The 15,739-nt window shown below is 42.9% G+C and overlaps 1 protein-coding gene across 17 annotated transcripts in view; it reads right to left on the bottom strand.

Annotated features, from left to right (window-relative positions):
• CAST (calpastatin) overlaps positions 1 to 10,669 on the bottom strand; it is a 61,689-nt gene extending 51,020 nt beyond the window's left edge. For 16 of the 17 annotated variants that reach the window (XR_010426770.1, XM_064642088.1, XM_064642102.1 and 13 more), the window contains exons 1-2: positions 10,533 to 10,669; positions 5,663 to 5,728 (exon numbers count right to left, since the gene is read on the bottom strand). Coding sequence is in view for 16 of the 17 variants with exons in the window: in XM_064642088.1 (XP_064498158.1) it covers positions 5,663 to 5,728; positions 10,533 to 10,574 (108 nt within the window). In the remaining variant the exon portion in view is untranslated. Of the gene's footprint in view, positions 1 to 5,662; positions 5,729 to 10,314; positions 10,404 to 10,532 lie in introns of those variants that run through there. The other variant, XM_064642091.1, reaches the window with a different exon arrangement.
• Positions 10,670 to 15,739: the final 5,070 nt, after the last annotated feature.

Consider the following 15,739-nt stretch of genomic DNA (forward strand, 5'->3'; position numbering starts at 1 on the left):
AGGAGAAATGAAATATAAATCCTTTTGATATGCAGATCTTCCAAGGGAAGACATGGTACAGTCGGCTTAATAGAAAAAAAAACAAACCACACACCAAACCACAAAAGGAAAGTATGTGCAATCTCTTTTCTGAAAATGTCTCTGACAACCATCAGCAGCATTTCAGTCTCCCCCTATCAATCCTTCATTCAAGATTTGCTTGAGCAGCAATCACACTATGTTTCTTCTTACATCAGAAAGAGCCTCACATCACAACAGCTCTCAATGAGTACCAAAAATTTAACTGAAATAATGTTATTTTTCAACTACCCTTGAACCACCAAAGAACCACCAAAACAGAAAAGAGAGACAAAAAAGAAGCTTCTCAGAACCCCTTCCACTGAGGGTGGACCAGGGCCACAATCCCCTGTGCCAGTGCCCACAGTGCTGTGGGGTACAGGGGCAGAAAGAAAACACACAAACAATGCAGTTTAAAGTAAATAATTTGGTACAAAAGTAGAAAAAAACCCTCACAAATGCTACAGTCAAAAGTTACCTATGCACAACTCAGACCAGCAGCGGGCACTCCAACAGACTGTCACCAGTCATAATTAATGCCTTTACTCGGCACTATGGCCTGGGACTCTGAGTGACTCTAACGCTTTTCTGGATAAGGAATCCTGAATGACAAGCATCAGGATTAAAAAGCATCACAGAAATCCTGGCTTCAGAGCAAAGAAACAATTCTAAAAGGACAGGAATGCTTCAGCGCCAATTATCACTGTCATCCTCTTAAAGTAAAGAATGTATTTCCTGCAAAGTAAAGTATAATGAGCTGAGCAAGCAGCATGGATTTTGTCTACACTGTTGTGAAGCATGGCTTGGAATGTCAGGACACATTAGAGAGAGGTCACACTGTAAAACGTGACCTCACTCTAAGCTGGGGCTTCAAATTCCTGAGATATATGGCTCTGTCTGTCTTTTAATACCACATTTTCACATCCTGACAGCAGCAATGCACAGGCTGGGCTTTTACAGGGATAAAGAACCTCTCCCTGGTATTTCGCTCTACAACAGCAAAAAAAGAATAGGTCTTTCCAGATCACGTGCAGTTATTAACTCGAGCCTGCATCCACTCAAAACAGAGCAGAGGGGTTTCAGAGCACAGTCACACACAACAGGAGCACTAGTTTTGCCTTGATCTTAGGAATACAATGTGGTTGGGCAGCAGAGCACACTGTGCCCCAAGGGCAGCCCTCTGACAGGGCAACACTGAACATGGTGTGCAAGAACAGGACAGCAGGACCATGCAACCCATTACAATGCAAGACCTGCCCTACTGGGTTTGGATGAGCTTCACTTCTAATATTTCCCTGTCTCTAGCAGTAGTCTCTAGCAGCTGATATAAAAAAACCTAAAACCAGTGATGTAGAAATAGGTCAGGTCCATGTCAATATTTCTTCCTAATACTCTTGCAGACTCAGATAATGTGTGGGCCAGGAACTTCTTAATTTCATTATATTTTATAAACCATACTGGGTTTCTCTTCAGTGATTTTGTCCCATCTCCCCTTGAAAGAATTTATCTTTTAGTATTCAAAAGCTTCTAGAGCACCAGTCCCCTCATGGGCAGTGATCTGAAATTGATAGAAGGGCATATGTAAGGTGAAGACTGTGGGGTAAGGAAAAACCATACCAGCTGTCCCTCACATGTTAACAAATTGCTGAAAGCCCTAGAACATCAGAAGTAAAGGAGAAGAAAGGAAATTCACTGTTTCATACACTTTGCAATGGTATGCTGTAGTCGTATTGACTCAGGTCCATTATGTCACAATAAAGTGAGAAAACAGGGGGACAGATATGAGGAAAAGTGCAGCACATCACTCACTTCTACTGGATGGCAGCTGCATCCCAGCTGCAAAAACATGCAACAGCTTCAAGTGCCTGAGCAACCACTAATTCCCACAATGATAATTTTGTTTCTGTTAACATCTACCATACACACAACCATAAGGAATGAAAACATTTCATTAAAGCTGATGTAGATTTTCAGTGAGTGTCTGATTCTACTCAGGACGTGAATTCAACAAATGTAAAGGTTCTAACAACCAAGACATAAAGATACAAGATGTATCCCTGTGACTTGAGCCTTTGTCCTCGAGCAGTGCCCAATACAACATAAAACATTCTGTCAACTACACTGATGAAGAACTGCCTCTACCTTTTTCCAATTGTATTTTCAAACGCACCTGCAGTTTCCACCTTTGTCCCTCTGGCACATCTTTTGCCTATTTCTACAAGGCACCATGCACAGATACACACTCAGTTGCTCACCATTAGACTGACTATGTGTACCTCAACCTAAAGCTGACCCTTCCCATTCAAGTAGACCCCCCCCTCTGTTTAGGCTGAAGGCTTGAGCAGCACTGCTGAAATGATACAAACAAGTACAGCACTACCTTTCCTTTGCTAACATATTTAGGTAATGAAGTGGATGAGATCATTCCAAGAGCAATGGTATCACAGTTCTATCCCTTCCAAAACCTGTCCACAATATTTCTCTCCTTTGCTAGATGCAATAACACTGAGTGTTAGCACAACCAAAGGTCTTCCAAGTAACTACCACAGGTTGTTGTGAAGGATCAGTGTTAAGGTAAAATGGATATTACAGCCTTAACGCCACATCTTAGTTTTTATTTTGAGAAACTGGACAGACTATAAATTTAGTACTTTAGAAGAGTTGGAACCTTAGTACTGCAATAAGCTGCTGCTTCTGGCAACAAAGCAGAAGAGGCGAGAGTGGACCCTTAGGAAGAGTTAGAGAGGGACTGTTTTGCATCCTTTACAAGCTATAAAGACACCAAGCACAATGGAATCTGCTGGAAACAGCTGCTGAACACACCTGCTGTCTGTCTCTTCCAGCCAGTCTGCAAGCTACAGCTGTGTGACTTCAGCATCAGCCAGGCCAGTGTAGTGGAACACAAGGGATTGTAGAAAAGTTTTGAAGTGACACAGGCTGCAGCTGTGCTACTCATACACGCAGGAAGGGTAGCCAGTTCCAGGATTCAGAGGGGAAGGCTCACTGCCTTCAGTGAGTTCATGGCTTTCCCGCTGAGCTTTTATTTGTGCGGACCAGCCTGCTACTTTGATGACCTGGTTCTTCTCTCTCATGATGAGCAGCAGGATGACCTTAAGTAAGGCAACTCCAGCTCTGTGCTTCAGCACCTCCCCTTCCCCACATTTCATCTGTGTCACTCAGATAACATGTCTATTCTCCTTTATACAATGCTTCAAGATCCAAGGATGAAAGTACTGCCTGATAGTTAAGCAGAAAATCACTGGGAACCTCAAAAGTAAATACTTCCTGAAGAAACAATCCTATGAACCAGTGTCTGTTCGCATATAATAGATAAATTGCATGTACTCCCTGCAATGAGTGTATGTAATTCCAAAACTTTAGAGTTATTAAAGAAATCATCTTCACACTGCTAACTCCTAAATCTTTTAAAGTATTATTTTATATAACTGGATTGTGAGGCTAAAATTGGAAAAAGCCTATGGAACCATTTAATCTCAGGAGCTCTGCACAAGGGCGTATCTTACCAAGCAGGTTTCTATCTACAGTAAGCCTGCTGGTTTTTTTAATCTACTTTTAAGTTTCCGAGGAAGAAAAGCTTAAGAAGCCTGTTCTACACTCTAATATTATTCATTTTGCACTCTCCTTGATGTCGTGGCTGATTAGCATCTCCTAGCGTCAGACTCTTCCTACCTCAACTTTTTAAAGCTTTACTCTTCTTCTCCCACTCCTTCAGGACTATTTACCCAAAAATCTGAGAAACAGAGTTTTTTATCGTTACCTTTAGTTAAACAATAACCATATGGGATTTTACTATTTTCCTTTCAATATGGATATAAACTCTTCAAAGACTTTCCTATTTCCTTGTCAATTTCATAATGCATTATCAAACCTTTTCTAGTAGGCAGGTGAACAACCTTGACATTATAGACAAGATTGCCCAAAGCTGCCTGCAGATGGATTATAAACTTCTGTTTCAAAAAATCAAAGACTAGGGAAAAAACTTCTGACTTTTAAACAAAAATGTAACATTGCAGACTCTTGGGAGCTGTGTACAACTATTGTGATTTGCTACCTCAACTGCTTAACAAATCAGAGTGTTTTGGAGGTAGGTGTGAACCACAGTGGAGCTGATGCTGTTCAGTGGGTTTATGGAAGAGGGTTTTGATCTGCTTTCACTTTTAAGCACTGCAAAGTCAATGGAAGGAGTGAAATATACAAAGAAGTTCACAAGAGGAAACACACACAGTATTCTAAGGACTCAAAAAGCAGAAGTATCCAGACAATAAATTTAGTAAGAGTCTTCTGCTGCTGGAAACAGATCTTTTCAGTGAGAGGTCAGAAAGAGCAACTCCACAACTCCAACCTACAGGCCTCAACTCCTGCCCTTCCCACAAAAAAGTCAGCACTTCTCTATTAAGAGTAAAAATGAGCAGTCCAAGAATCTGGCATTAAACCAAGAATGTATAAGTGAACAATGGTATTTAAGAAAAAACTAAAATATCTATAGAAAGGAAAGGAGGAACATGTTCCCAGGCTAGAGCAGCCTTCCTTGCTTTTCTGGACAGGAAAGAAAGGCAATTGCTTAAATCATCTACTTCAGAGGGTTGCAATAAAAGCATTTACTAGCCTTTATTTGCAATGCAGTTAAACAAGCTTAGATGAAGCTATTTCCCACATAGGTTCTCCTAAGGATAAAGCATCAGGCACATCTATTTCTGGCTTCCCTGGACCAATGACTAACATTTAAAGACAAATAGACAACTTGTAACAGTCATTTCTACAAACTCTTCTCTTTTTTAATCTGCTGTTAGCCTTCCTTGGAATAGCAGAGGCTCCTGGGGAAATGATCACTGCTGGAACTCGTGACCTGGCTTGGACAACACCTTCTCTTTGCATTATCAGCCTGACTCACTGTAGCACACAAGGACTTACCACCCAGTGGCTAACAGGGAGCTTCTGGGAGAGAGATGACCATTCCAAATAACTCTTCAAACACTGCCTGTGACCTTTGTTGCCTTCTGATGGTGCACAAGAGGTGCTGTGCTCCAAATGTAAAGTTGCTTGTGTAAACTCAACGTAATAAACTCAACGTAAATACCAGCTCCTTAGGAGGCAGTATCTTGAAAAATAAGTAGCTTTTCTAAAATACAGCACAGACCATATATTTGCAAGTGTGTCAGTAGATGACCCACATGTGCAACATCTATGCATGAATTTGAATTTCCGCCTGTGGAAGAAAAGCTAGAGTGCAAACAAGGTCGAAAGCATCACAGTGCCCTCACTTCACCTGTACCTCTGGGAAACTGAAAAACCAGGTCTGTCCCACAGTGTCCTGGCACTGCACAGCAGATACTCTACTGAGATAGCTTCCATGGATACTAACATGAAATATTTGGGAAAATATGAACACAGCAAAGAAATATTCCCAGTAAGCCTCTAAGCAGCACATGACAAAATTATACATTCCTGGAATGAATAGTGAGTGGCTGGAGTCACCAGTTAATTTCCTGAAAACTCCCACTTTGCTATCAAAAGGCAAAAATCTGTACAGGAGGAAATTTGTTACTGACTTTTCTTCATAATATGTTCAAACACTTGAATTTACCTCTGTCACTTCTGCTTTTTTCTCTCCTGGCTTGGAAGAATCTCCACTTGCCTTCTTGTCACCATGCTGTAAATAGAGAAAATAGATGTGTAGTTAGTAAGGCCTTAAATTATACTTTCTGTATAGCAAAGTTGCCAAACATCTTATTGCCAGTATGATTCCTTTCATATACGACAATATGACAGAAGGAAACATGAAGGTTTTCTTCTCACTAATAGATTGTATTTCTAAATGACCTGTTGGGTAACTTCATGTGGAATCAGCCAGAAGCTCAGGACTTCCACGACAGTATGTGTAACATGATTGCTCTTGTGAAAAGCTCTGGAAGATATTCAGCTTATCACTCATTCCTCACCAGCACAGCACTCTCCAACAGCTTTGGAAATGCTGTCAGTCCCACAGGCTTCAGCAGAAACTGGAACAGCTCCCAGGGAGACCAATGGGGTGCGTGCAATCCTCTCCAATACCTGAACTTCCCTCAGACACACTAAAATGCTCATTATGCCCAGCCCTCCTTACCTGAAAGAAAGCTGTTACCATGATTTCCATAATTCTGGTGCTGATATAGAAAAAAATAAATGCTATAACAGTTCAGGCACAGGTACACGTTAGGAAATAAGAGTTCTTCCAGGACTCCCAAACCTCCTCAGTCTTTCATCTACTCCAAGACTCTAAAACCCTTCCTTTCACCTAACCTGATGTGCAACCCCATTTGCTTCCCACATGCAGCAATGTACAGACACAGTTTGTTCATCACACGTTGCAACTCTCTGCATTTCTGAAAAGTGGTGAATATGGTCCTTCAAAAAAACCTTTTTCAAAAATAATAGAATAAAAGTAAAAAGCAAGAAATTAATATAAAAGGCAACATAATGTAGCTACTATTTAGTATCTCAGATACTGTAACTTCCCACAGCCAGTGAGACATCTGGGAGCAAGGATTCCCGTCAGGTCTGTTTTGTTAAGTAAAGACAGGAGATGATTCAAGACTCAATTATTCCCTTCTGTTTTGAGGACTGAGCAGCAGGGGGTAAAGTTTCCTAATCCACTAAGTAATGAGTTCCTACAGATTTTTCTTTACATAGCTATAGGGAGAAAGTAATGATCCATGTATCATTGCACTATGTTCAACAGAAATCTGTTCTAGCACATCTGCAGACAGGCTGGGAAAATACTATAGCTGAATGAAAAAATAAAACTAGAAATAGAAGCGTAGCATGTCTCTAATTGTTTCCATTATACTGGAACACAACAAAAATTTCAATAATTGTTTTGAACAACCTCTAATAATTCCAGTTTTTAAAATTAGTTTGGGCATTATTAAGGTACTTGACAAGTTTTAAAATTGAGAATGCTGTTCTCATATTTGAATTGTGCCTCTTCAGAGGAAAAACAATCCCCGTAGGTAGTCTTTTCACGTAAGAGATGAATTAATTCACTGCCCTGTAACAGCACTTTCAGTATAGACACAATTAACCCATTTATCTGTGCTTTTTACTGCTACAGTAAAAGCATATCACATACATACCAGTAAAAGCAACATCAGTGAGTGCTGTTGTTGATAGAACAGTAATTCCAGAGACAGCACTGCTTTAAGGCTCAGGAGCTGCAGCTCCTGGCCAGCAAAACTCTGTCGATGGGGCTCTCTTCTTGTATGGATACCCTCAGCATCACAACTCTCTAGAAGCCAAATGCTACTCTGAATCCAGCTAATTCAGCTATTGAAACAAGCATGTCTTTCCACGCGCCACATGTATTTCCTTGCTTTCATTCACTGTCTTCTTCAAATTCAGACATGGTTTTAAAAGCATCAACACCAAGCAAAGTGCAAGTTTTTTAGTTTTTTAGTTTTTTATTTTAGTAAACCAAGTCAGAGAATGTAGGAACTAAATACTTAATTCCTACTGAGTGTGCCAGACTTTCACCAGGGGGAAATCTGGTCTTACCCTTCTTCCCTTAGTCCATCTCCTCATCTTCATACCAAAGAAACCCGCAGCAGACAGGAGCATGGCATCCAAAAGGGCACCCAGTCCCAGGACTATGAAGAGGAAAATATGGAAGGGGGCTAGCAGAATGTCAACTCTATGTCCTTGAGGGACCCCGGGGCAGCTTTAATGTCCAGGGAGGACATGGAATGGACCAGGACAAGGACCACTACTTTGCCACCCCTAATCTCAAGTCAGAGAGAGATTAAAAGCATCCATCTTCCCTCCAGAATGCTGTGTCAGACTATACCTATAATAAAGAGACTTTGACTTAGAGGCCCAATACTGCTTATTCGAACGGAGAGAACAAAGCATATACAGTCTGACCAAGGTAATTATTTTACCCGGTAAGCTGGAGTCATGCGATGTGTACACACCAACCGCTAATACCCTCTGGCCTCAGATAACAAAACACCTTGTGAAAGTACTGCCTTGCAGGAAAGTCTGCCATCCTGAGGAGGAAACCTTGGAAAGCACAGCTTCCTAATACACCTTCTGAGGAGACCATGCTGGTTCCCTGAATAGTTGATGTGTAAGATATGAGGAGGGACCCTGTTTCAAAAATGCCCTTCAACAGCTCCTTCCTTATCTGTTATTTTCAAGCTTTGAATCCTTCAGTAAAAAAATAAATATATAAATAAAATAAAGACAGTAAATCAATCTGCATGGCAAGAGGCTAAGCTCAGGTTTCCTTGGACAGTGTGCATGCAAAGCTCCTTCATATTCACAAGCTGATGACACGAGCTGTCTTCTTCTCTTGGCACTCTTTCCTTTTCTTGTTCATCTGTCCTTACAATGCCAAAGATACACATCCATAACCAAGCCAGTGGGTCAGAGCATCTCCAGCTCTCTCACACGGGCAGTGGGCGTACTGCTAAAGTTACATGTCTAGTTTTACTCAAGAGCTAAAAACAATTCTTTGTATCTTTTAAGTTGGCCCAAAATATTTTCCAGCATTCCTAACTAAAAAAAACCAAACCCACAAACCCACCTATAATCACATGCTCACTAAAATATAGATGTATCATGAAGAAGAAAGTTTATCCTGAGACCTTCATCCTGTTCCAAAGTGCACAGAAAATGTCACCACCTATTATTTTGAGACACGCTTTTAACTTCTGACTCAAAGAGCATTTATAAACTAGAAAGTAACTGGCCTGGGTGAAAAGCACAGAGCAGATTACTAACAACTGACTAGACACCTCTGTGTGCAAAAAAAATCCAACCTCTTACTAAAGGCTTTCCTTCAAGAAATTCATCCTACACCTCAGGAGCCCCGTCAGCATTAACGAACCTTCACTTCAACGCCATTGCGCAGCATCTCAGAGGATGCACAGTAACTGGGTGAGAAGTGAAGCCTCCCTGCAAGACTCTCAGCTGAAGTCAACCAATTCTGTAGATATTAAATGAGATGGGAATCTGACCTGCCTTTTCATCTGAAATGGGGAAGAGGAAAGATCTTTGATGCTGGTCAGAAAACTGACAGATATAAAGAGCTGCCAGGGAAGCTACAATCAAGCCATGTAAGAAATGGAAAGGTGAAACCTGGATTCTTCTTACAACCCATTCTGCTTTAAATATACCAGTCAGTAAAAACCTTGCTAGAGGAACATGGGAATCTCCTTGGTGTCTGGAGACAAGAGAGAACTCCAGTCCCATGTGTTCCCACAGGTGCTCTTCTGGTGCCAAAAACCATAATGATGGGTTTCCAAAGAGCAGACGTAGGAGAAGTTTCCTTCTGACTACAGGTGTCATATCTTAGCATCTTTTCTTACCCTGGACGCAGTGATCCAGAACTATCAAAGCCTTTAACACCCATTTCATCGCTCAATGCAGCAATTTCCAAACCTTCCTCCTTGTGACTTTGTGTCACCTCTACCACAGTATCACTGATTTGACTTGACAATGAATGATACCTGAAAAGTGCTAAACATAGATCCGAACTACATGGAGCAACTTAAAAGTACAGTTATAAACTTAGCAGGTTTCATCTACCTGATTATATATTTAGGAAATACATTTAAGTGATATTTTCTTTTGCACAATGTATACTTTCTGTAAAACTTTAACACAAACTTTTCTTCCCCACTACTCCATACAGAGACTGTTTCCTCCTATGACTAATAAACCATAAAGGTTTTTTAAAGGCTTTTTAACGCAATCACAGGCTCGTCACAGCAACGAGTAGGGACCCAAGTCCATCCAAAACCGCCTGGAGCCATCAAAGAAATGTGGTTTACTCAGGGAGGATCTGGCAAGCGCCGGCTCTTCCCGGCAGCGCCGCCATCCACCTGCAAGGAAGAGCATGCCTCTAGAAAGAAGGCACAGTGAGCTTTTCCGAAGAGCAGGCACAGACGCACATAAATCGTGGTGCACTTTCGTCACTTCTCGATTTCGCGTTGTGACGAAAAACTTCCAAGAGCACCAAAACACCTGGTTTTCAAGTGTGCACTCCCATCTGACCTGAAGCACCGCTACAGGAACTTTTAAAAAAGACATTGGCTCGCCTCCAGCCACCACAACCCCCTTTCCTTGCGCCTTCTCCAGCCTGAATGCCGGGGAGCGGAGGGAGCATCCCGGCCGCCGGAGCCCTCCGCATCCTGCGCCCGCCAACGGGGCCCTCCCTGGGGTGCTCCGGTCTCTTCCCCGCCCCCCCCCCGCACTCACCATGGCGTACCACCACCGGGCGAAAGCCATGGCGCTGCCGCTTCTGCTCCTCGCCACCCTACCCTGCCCCGCACTGCCCGGCACGGCCCGGGACGCGCCCCAGGGCGGCGCCCGGCGCGGAGCCGCTCCCACCGCCAGGGCCGCGGGGCGCGGGGCAGCGGCATCTCCGCCCTCCTCGCACGCACACATCCCTCACATCCCTCCCAGTCCCGACTCACCTCCCCGGGCAGTGGCTGCTGCCCCGTCCCGCGCTCCGACATTGCTGGCGGGGCTTCTGCCGCCGATCCCGGGGAAGAGAAGCAGGGGCGGCGGGTAGCTCCCGGCTCCACGGGCGGCTGGAAAGGCGCTCGGTCCCTCCCCTTCCTGCGGGCGCCGAGCCGGGACGGGGGAACCGGGGAGGGGGGGCACGGGGCCGGGATGCGGCGTGAAATGTCGAGTGCCTGGCAGGACGACGCTCAGCTGAAAAAAGTGTGGCTTTCCTTAAAATGAGGGGGGACAAAAAGCGCATAGACATTTTCCTTCTCGTGAAAGTAATTTGGGAAAGTGTTTGGGTGTGGACAGCCGACCCTAGGCTGGCTCTAGACTCCAGAGCAGATTCCACCGTGGATCCTGCCCGTCACAACTTTCTTCACCTGGATGGAGCCTGGCAGTGGGTGCTTGAGACTGCTGCAACACCCAGCTCCTGCACCAGCCCTGATCCAGCCTTGGCATCCTGTCTGTTCCATCAGCCTCCCCGCCAGCCTTGGCATCCCGGCTCCTTTACCAGCCTCTGTCCAACCTTGGCATCTTGGCTCCTTCACCAGCCTCCCTCTCTAGTCTTCTCATCCCAGGCTATTCGACCAGCCTCCCTCCAGCCTTGGCATGCTAGCTCCTCCATCAGCCTTAAACCTTGGGCCTGAACTCATTCCTAACACACAAACACCCCTGGTTTTGAAGACAGTCTCATATCCTGTGGATTGGTGTGGTGTTTAGCACTCACATTTAGAGGATTTGCTGTAGCTCAGGCTATGAAATGGAAAACACAAGAGCTTGTGTGCAGGAATGGGCACAGCTCACCAACTTTGTCTTGCCCAAGAAGCAAAAGAAGAAGGTATCTGGAGTGTACTGTGCCAAGGGATCCCAGCTTCAGGCTAGATATCTGCTGGATGAGTTGTACTACTCCGAAGAGGTAAGAACAGCAGCAGTTCCTGAACACATGCACTTGTGAGGAGCCCCTATCTGTCAGCAGGAGGAAAGAAAAGTGCCCCAGTCTTTAGGGAGTGCTCATCTCCCGCTCCCTAATTCCTTGAGGAAGAGGCATTAGGACTAAGCCACTTGAACCCAGTTAATGCCTATGCCCTTTCCTGTCAAAATGAAGGAGACAAGTGGGCGAGAGTGAACCCCTCAAGGCCTTGGGGAATGGCTTTAATCTGCATAGAGAGAGGATGGTTCAGACATGCCGTTTGCATAAAGCCGCCCCTGCCCATCCTTTCTGATTAGCTTTGTGCAGATTTATGGCTGGTCTCTGTACTGTTTCAGCCTGTGACACCTATGAGTTTTCCATTCCGCTTGACAGGTCACCTGCCTAAAATTTCAAGTACCCAACCTTTACCTGAGCTCTGCATTGCATCTGGCCATGACAAAGCAGTTGCAGAGGACCATCTTACAAGGATGTGCATCAAGGCAAGGAGCTCCAGAGGAGGTGGAGGTGAGGGCCATGTTTAATGCATGGCTTTTACACAGGGCTCCTGTGTGTGCTCTTTTACCGGGGTCACTCTGACAGGTCTAACAGACTGTGCTGCATTCCTCGGCTGCAGGCAGCAGACCCTCCCTCCCTACTGGCACAGTGCTCGAGGGAGCCTTCAGTGAGCTTCACCCCTCTCACTGCTTTGTGCCTGATGACAAACAACTGGAAATTACAGTAACTGAAATAGTGGAGCTCCACAGTAGTGAGGTAGTAATAAATGAAACCCTCAGTGATGTCAGTCTGTATCATGCTGGGCATTCAGGGTTCTCCTGACCCAGAAGCACATCATCAGATCTAAGATCTCCTAGTGGGTTAGGTTTATAGCTGCAGGAATGAGGAGAGCTGCCTAGACACTTGCCGCAGTTCCTGCAGACACTGCAGTGTTTTGGGAACTGACTGGGCTCCATCCAGCTTTGCAAGGAAATCTTGCTTTAGGATAAAGGAGTTGGCACTGTTGTTTCTATTAAAAGGCTCCTCTGTTTTGCCACTGCTTCAAGAAATCATTGTTTATGGGCAATTTCTGCATAAATTTACTCTTAATGAGTTGAGATTACTTTTATATGTAAAGGATGTAGGTAGCCCACATTTACCTGGGGATGGAAAAGCAAGTCCTTGTTCCTCTGACAGAAGTGATGTCAGCTGATGGGTGCCTGAGTCAGCCTTTTAAGTGCTGCAGGCCTAACCACCCAAACACTTTGCTCATTTGGGTAAAGATTTGGGTATTTGATTGAAGCACTTGCTAGTAATTATCCAACTATCAGTTTGTTCAATTAATGCTGACTGGAGAAAGAGCAGGACACACAGGTTCTTTACTCTGGTGATGTGTAATGTGAACAAGTATTCAAAAAAGAGCTTGTGTACTTTTAATAGTCATTTATAGATAAGCATCATGGATAAGTTTCCATGTAATTCAAGGTATTAGGAGTCTAAAACTGGAATCCAGAATGACAGACCCATTTTCCTCACCAAACCTCATCTCCAAAGGGCACCAGTTGACGTCAAATGCTTCTGAATAAAAAGGTGTTCAGAATTCTGGCAAGATCGGAGGGAATTTTTGCCAAGCATACATGTTTTATTAATATAACTTGCGTAATAGTATGACTGCAAGTTTATGAGTCATTCTCCAAATTTACAAAATAAAGTACAAAATCTCTTCTGTAACTGGATTTTTATCTAGAGTAGTTTAAAAGAGGTCTGAATTAAGTATGAAAACTTTCCTCCTCTTCTTGTAGTTAACAAAGAGACTCATCCCAAGTTTTTGTTCTGTTGTCTTCCTCTCAAAACCAAAATCATCAGGATTTACTTTCTTTTTAATTATTATTTGGTGCATTCAGTCCTACCCTGTTTTAACACACCCATTGTAACAAAGACAGATGTTTCATTTTCTTCTTCTTCTGTTTTTGTTCACAAAGTGTTCAGTAAATGGAAATTGGAGTTTTCAGTTACGGAAATCCTGTCTGTTGATAGGAATAGTTTGATAACATCCTTGCTCTAAAAAGCAGTAATTCCAATCCTTACTATTGAAAAGAAAGGTTTCTTTCCATATCTATGGATACCTATATTTTCATACATGTTAGAAACATGTTCTCTTTCAAGTGTGGTCTGAAGATTTCCTGCAGGACTCCATCCCACTGCTGAATGGGGATTTCCTTTTCACAGACAGAATTCATAAGCTTTGACAACAACCAAAGAAAATTAGAGTATTCCTTGAGAATTGAAATTTTGGAATTCCCATGTATTTGGTCCTCCTTTCTCTCCCCAAGCACTTTCTGTGGGGAAGCCAAATGAAGCCATCAGTTTTGGCAGTCAGCAGAGATTTGAGGCAGCTAAGGTGAGACCACACTATCCCCAGTATAGTTCTCACTGTTGATTTGAAAACCGCTTAGGAATGTTGTGCTTCCCATCATTGACTTGCTTCATTTAGCAAACCACAGGCATTTCTTTGGACTGGATACAGACACAGATGAGGTTATGACTCCAAAGTGAGTCCAAAAGGAAGAGCAGCACAATGAGCTGGGCGTTACCCTAGTGAATGTCAAACATTGCAGCTATGCAGGAGTGGCTAACCTGCAGCTCGTATCTGTCTGCTGGTTTTATCTAAAAAGAACTTACCTGAGATGAGGTGTATTCTCTTGAGTGTAAAACTAAATTATGAAATCACAGCAAAATGTATTAGCTAGGCCTCACTGATTTTTATTAACCTGATTTGCAGAGATTTATACATGTGAAAATTACAATAGCATTTGTCCTGCATTCTCGAACTGTAGGATTAGATTAGTCTGTAAATCCAAACTGCAGATTGGTGAGGTCTGTTTGATAGGTGAGACAAAAAAACTTTGTGTTTCTAGAAGTAAACTTTAAAGTCTTTGTACACCAGAATTGCAAAATCAATAGAAATCCATGCTAATAAAATAAAACACATACCTTTTAAGTACAGTTTACATTTCAGCATGCAGATCTTTGGAAAATGCTTTTATCTGTGTCAACCCTATACAATGCAAATCATAAAATGCATGCAAGGGATTAAAACTTGCGTGTACTTCTTGGACATTTTCTCATTTAATATCTGTTTGCTACAGAAACAATGATCTGCCTTAGACTGATAGCATTCCCTCCAGTGCCACACTGCACTTATCCCTAATCATCCAGGTGCACAACGCTTCCCCAGGGCAGTTCTCTCCTTCAGGTGAAATTAATCCTTAGGTTCTTGATATTAATAGAGGCTCCACAGAGGAAGGGTTGGGAAAAAGAGATGTGTTTTTTTGAAATGCACCCAGGAAAACAAGCTAAAACCTGTTTGCTTAGGTTTGCAAAGATGCAGTAAATCATTTACAAGGGTGACTTTTGATCCCAGGGTAACAAAAGAAGAGGTTTTACATGACACCACATCTCTGCTTGAGTTTTGGTTTATATTTCTCCTTTTCTCCTACCCATGCAGAGATACACAAGCAATCAGGGCTGAAAAGGCCCAAGCCAGATTGAAAGTTAATAGCTAATACAAAACCAAAAATAAACTCAACTGCTTAATATATAGTATGTATGTACCTTCATACGTACATGTCTGTATGTCTGTCTTGCAGCTATTTGGTACTAATATATGATGTAGTGCACTATAGCACTAGCTAATATTCCCATGATTCGCAGGGAAAATAAAAGGTAATTTAGACTGATGAATAATAACTGAAAACAGCACTGGAAGATATAATTAGTTTACACTGAAGATATAACAAAATGTTATGTTTAAGAAAGAATTTTGATAGAAATCTTGGAGATCCTTTATGGTGAGGAACATGAGAAAAAAATCTCTTCCACCTGCCTCCACTCAGCCTTTTTAAGGGGTATCTAGAGCGTCAGCCTGTAGTTGGATATCATCTGTAGCTATCAGTGAGAGAAGCATCACACAATGGCCATACCCCTTCATACAAAAAAGATCGTCACTTTTTCAGCTGTTCCTTGTCGCCTTTAGGGACTGTGCTGCTGGGACAGTACTGGACACTACTGGTTTTTATAAAACACAAAATGCTCTTTTGCCAGCACTGCTAAATATTTTTTTTGCTTCCTGCTAACGTTTGAAAATTCTTCCTCGATCCTATGTTGTAGGGAGAGGGATGCTGGCCATGGCAGTGGTGGAATCGCCATCCCTCAAGGGATTTAAAAGACATGTGGATGTGGCACATGGAGACATTGTTTAGTGGTGAG

Source organism: Pseudopipra pipra, chromosome Z, assembly GCF_036250125.1.
Source record: "Pseudopipra pipra isolate bDixPip1 chromosome Z, bDixPip1.hap1, whole genome shotgun sequence".
Classification (NCBI taxonomy): domain Eukaryota; kingdom Metazoa; phylum Chordata; class Aves; order Passeriformes; family Pipridae; genus Pseudopipra; species Pseudopipra pipra.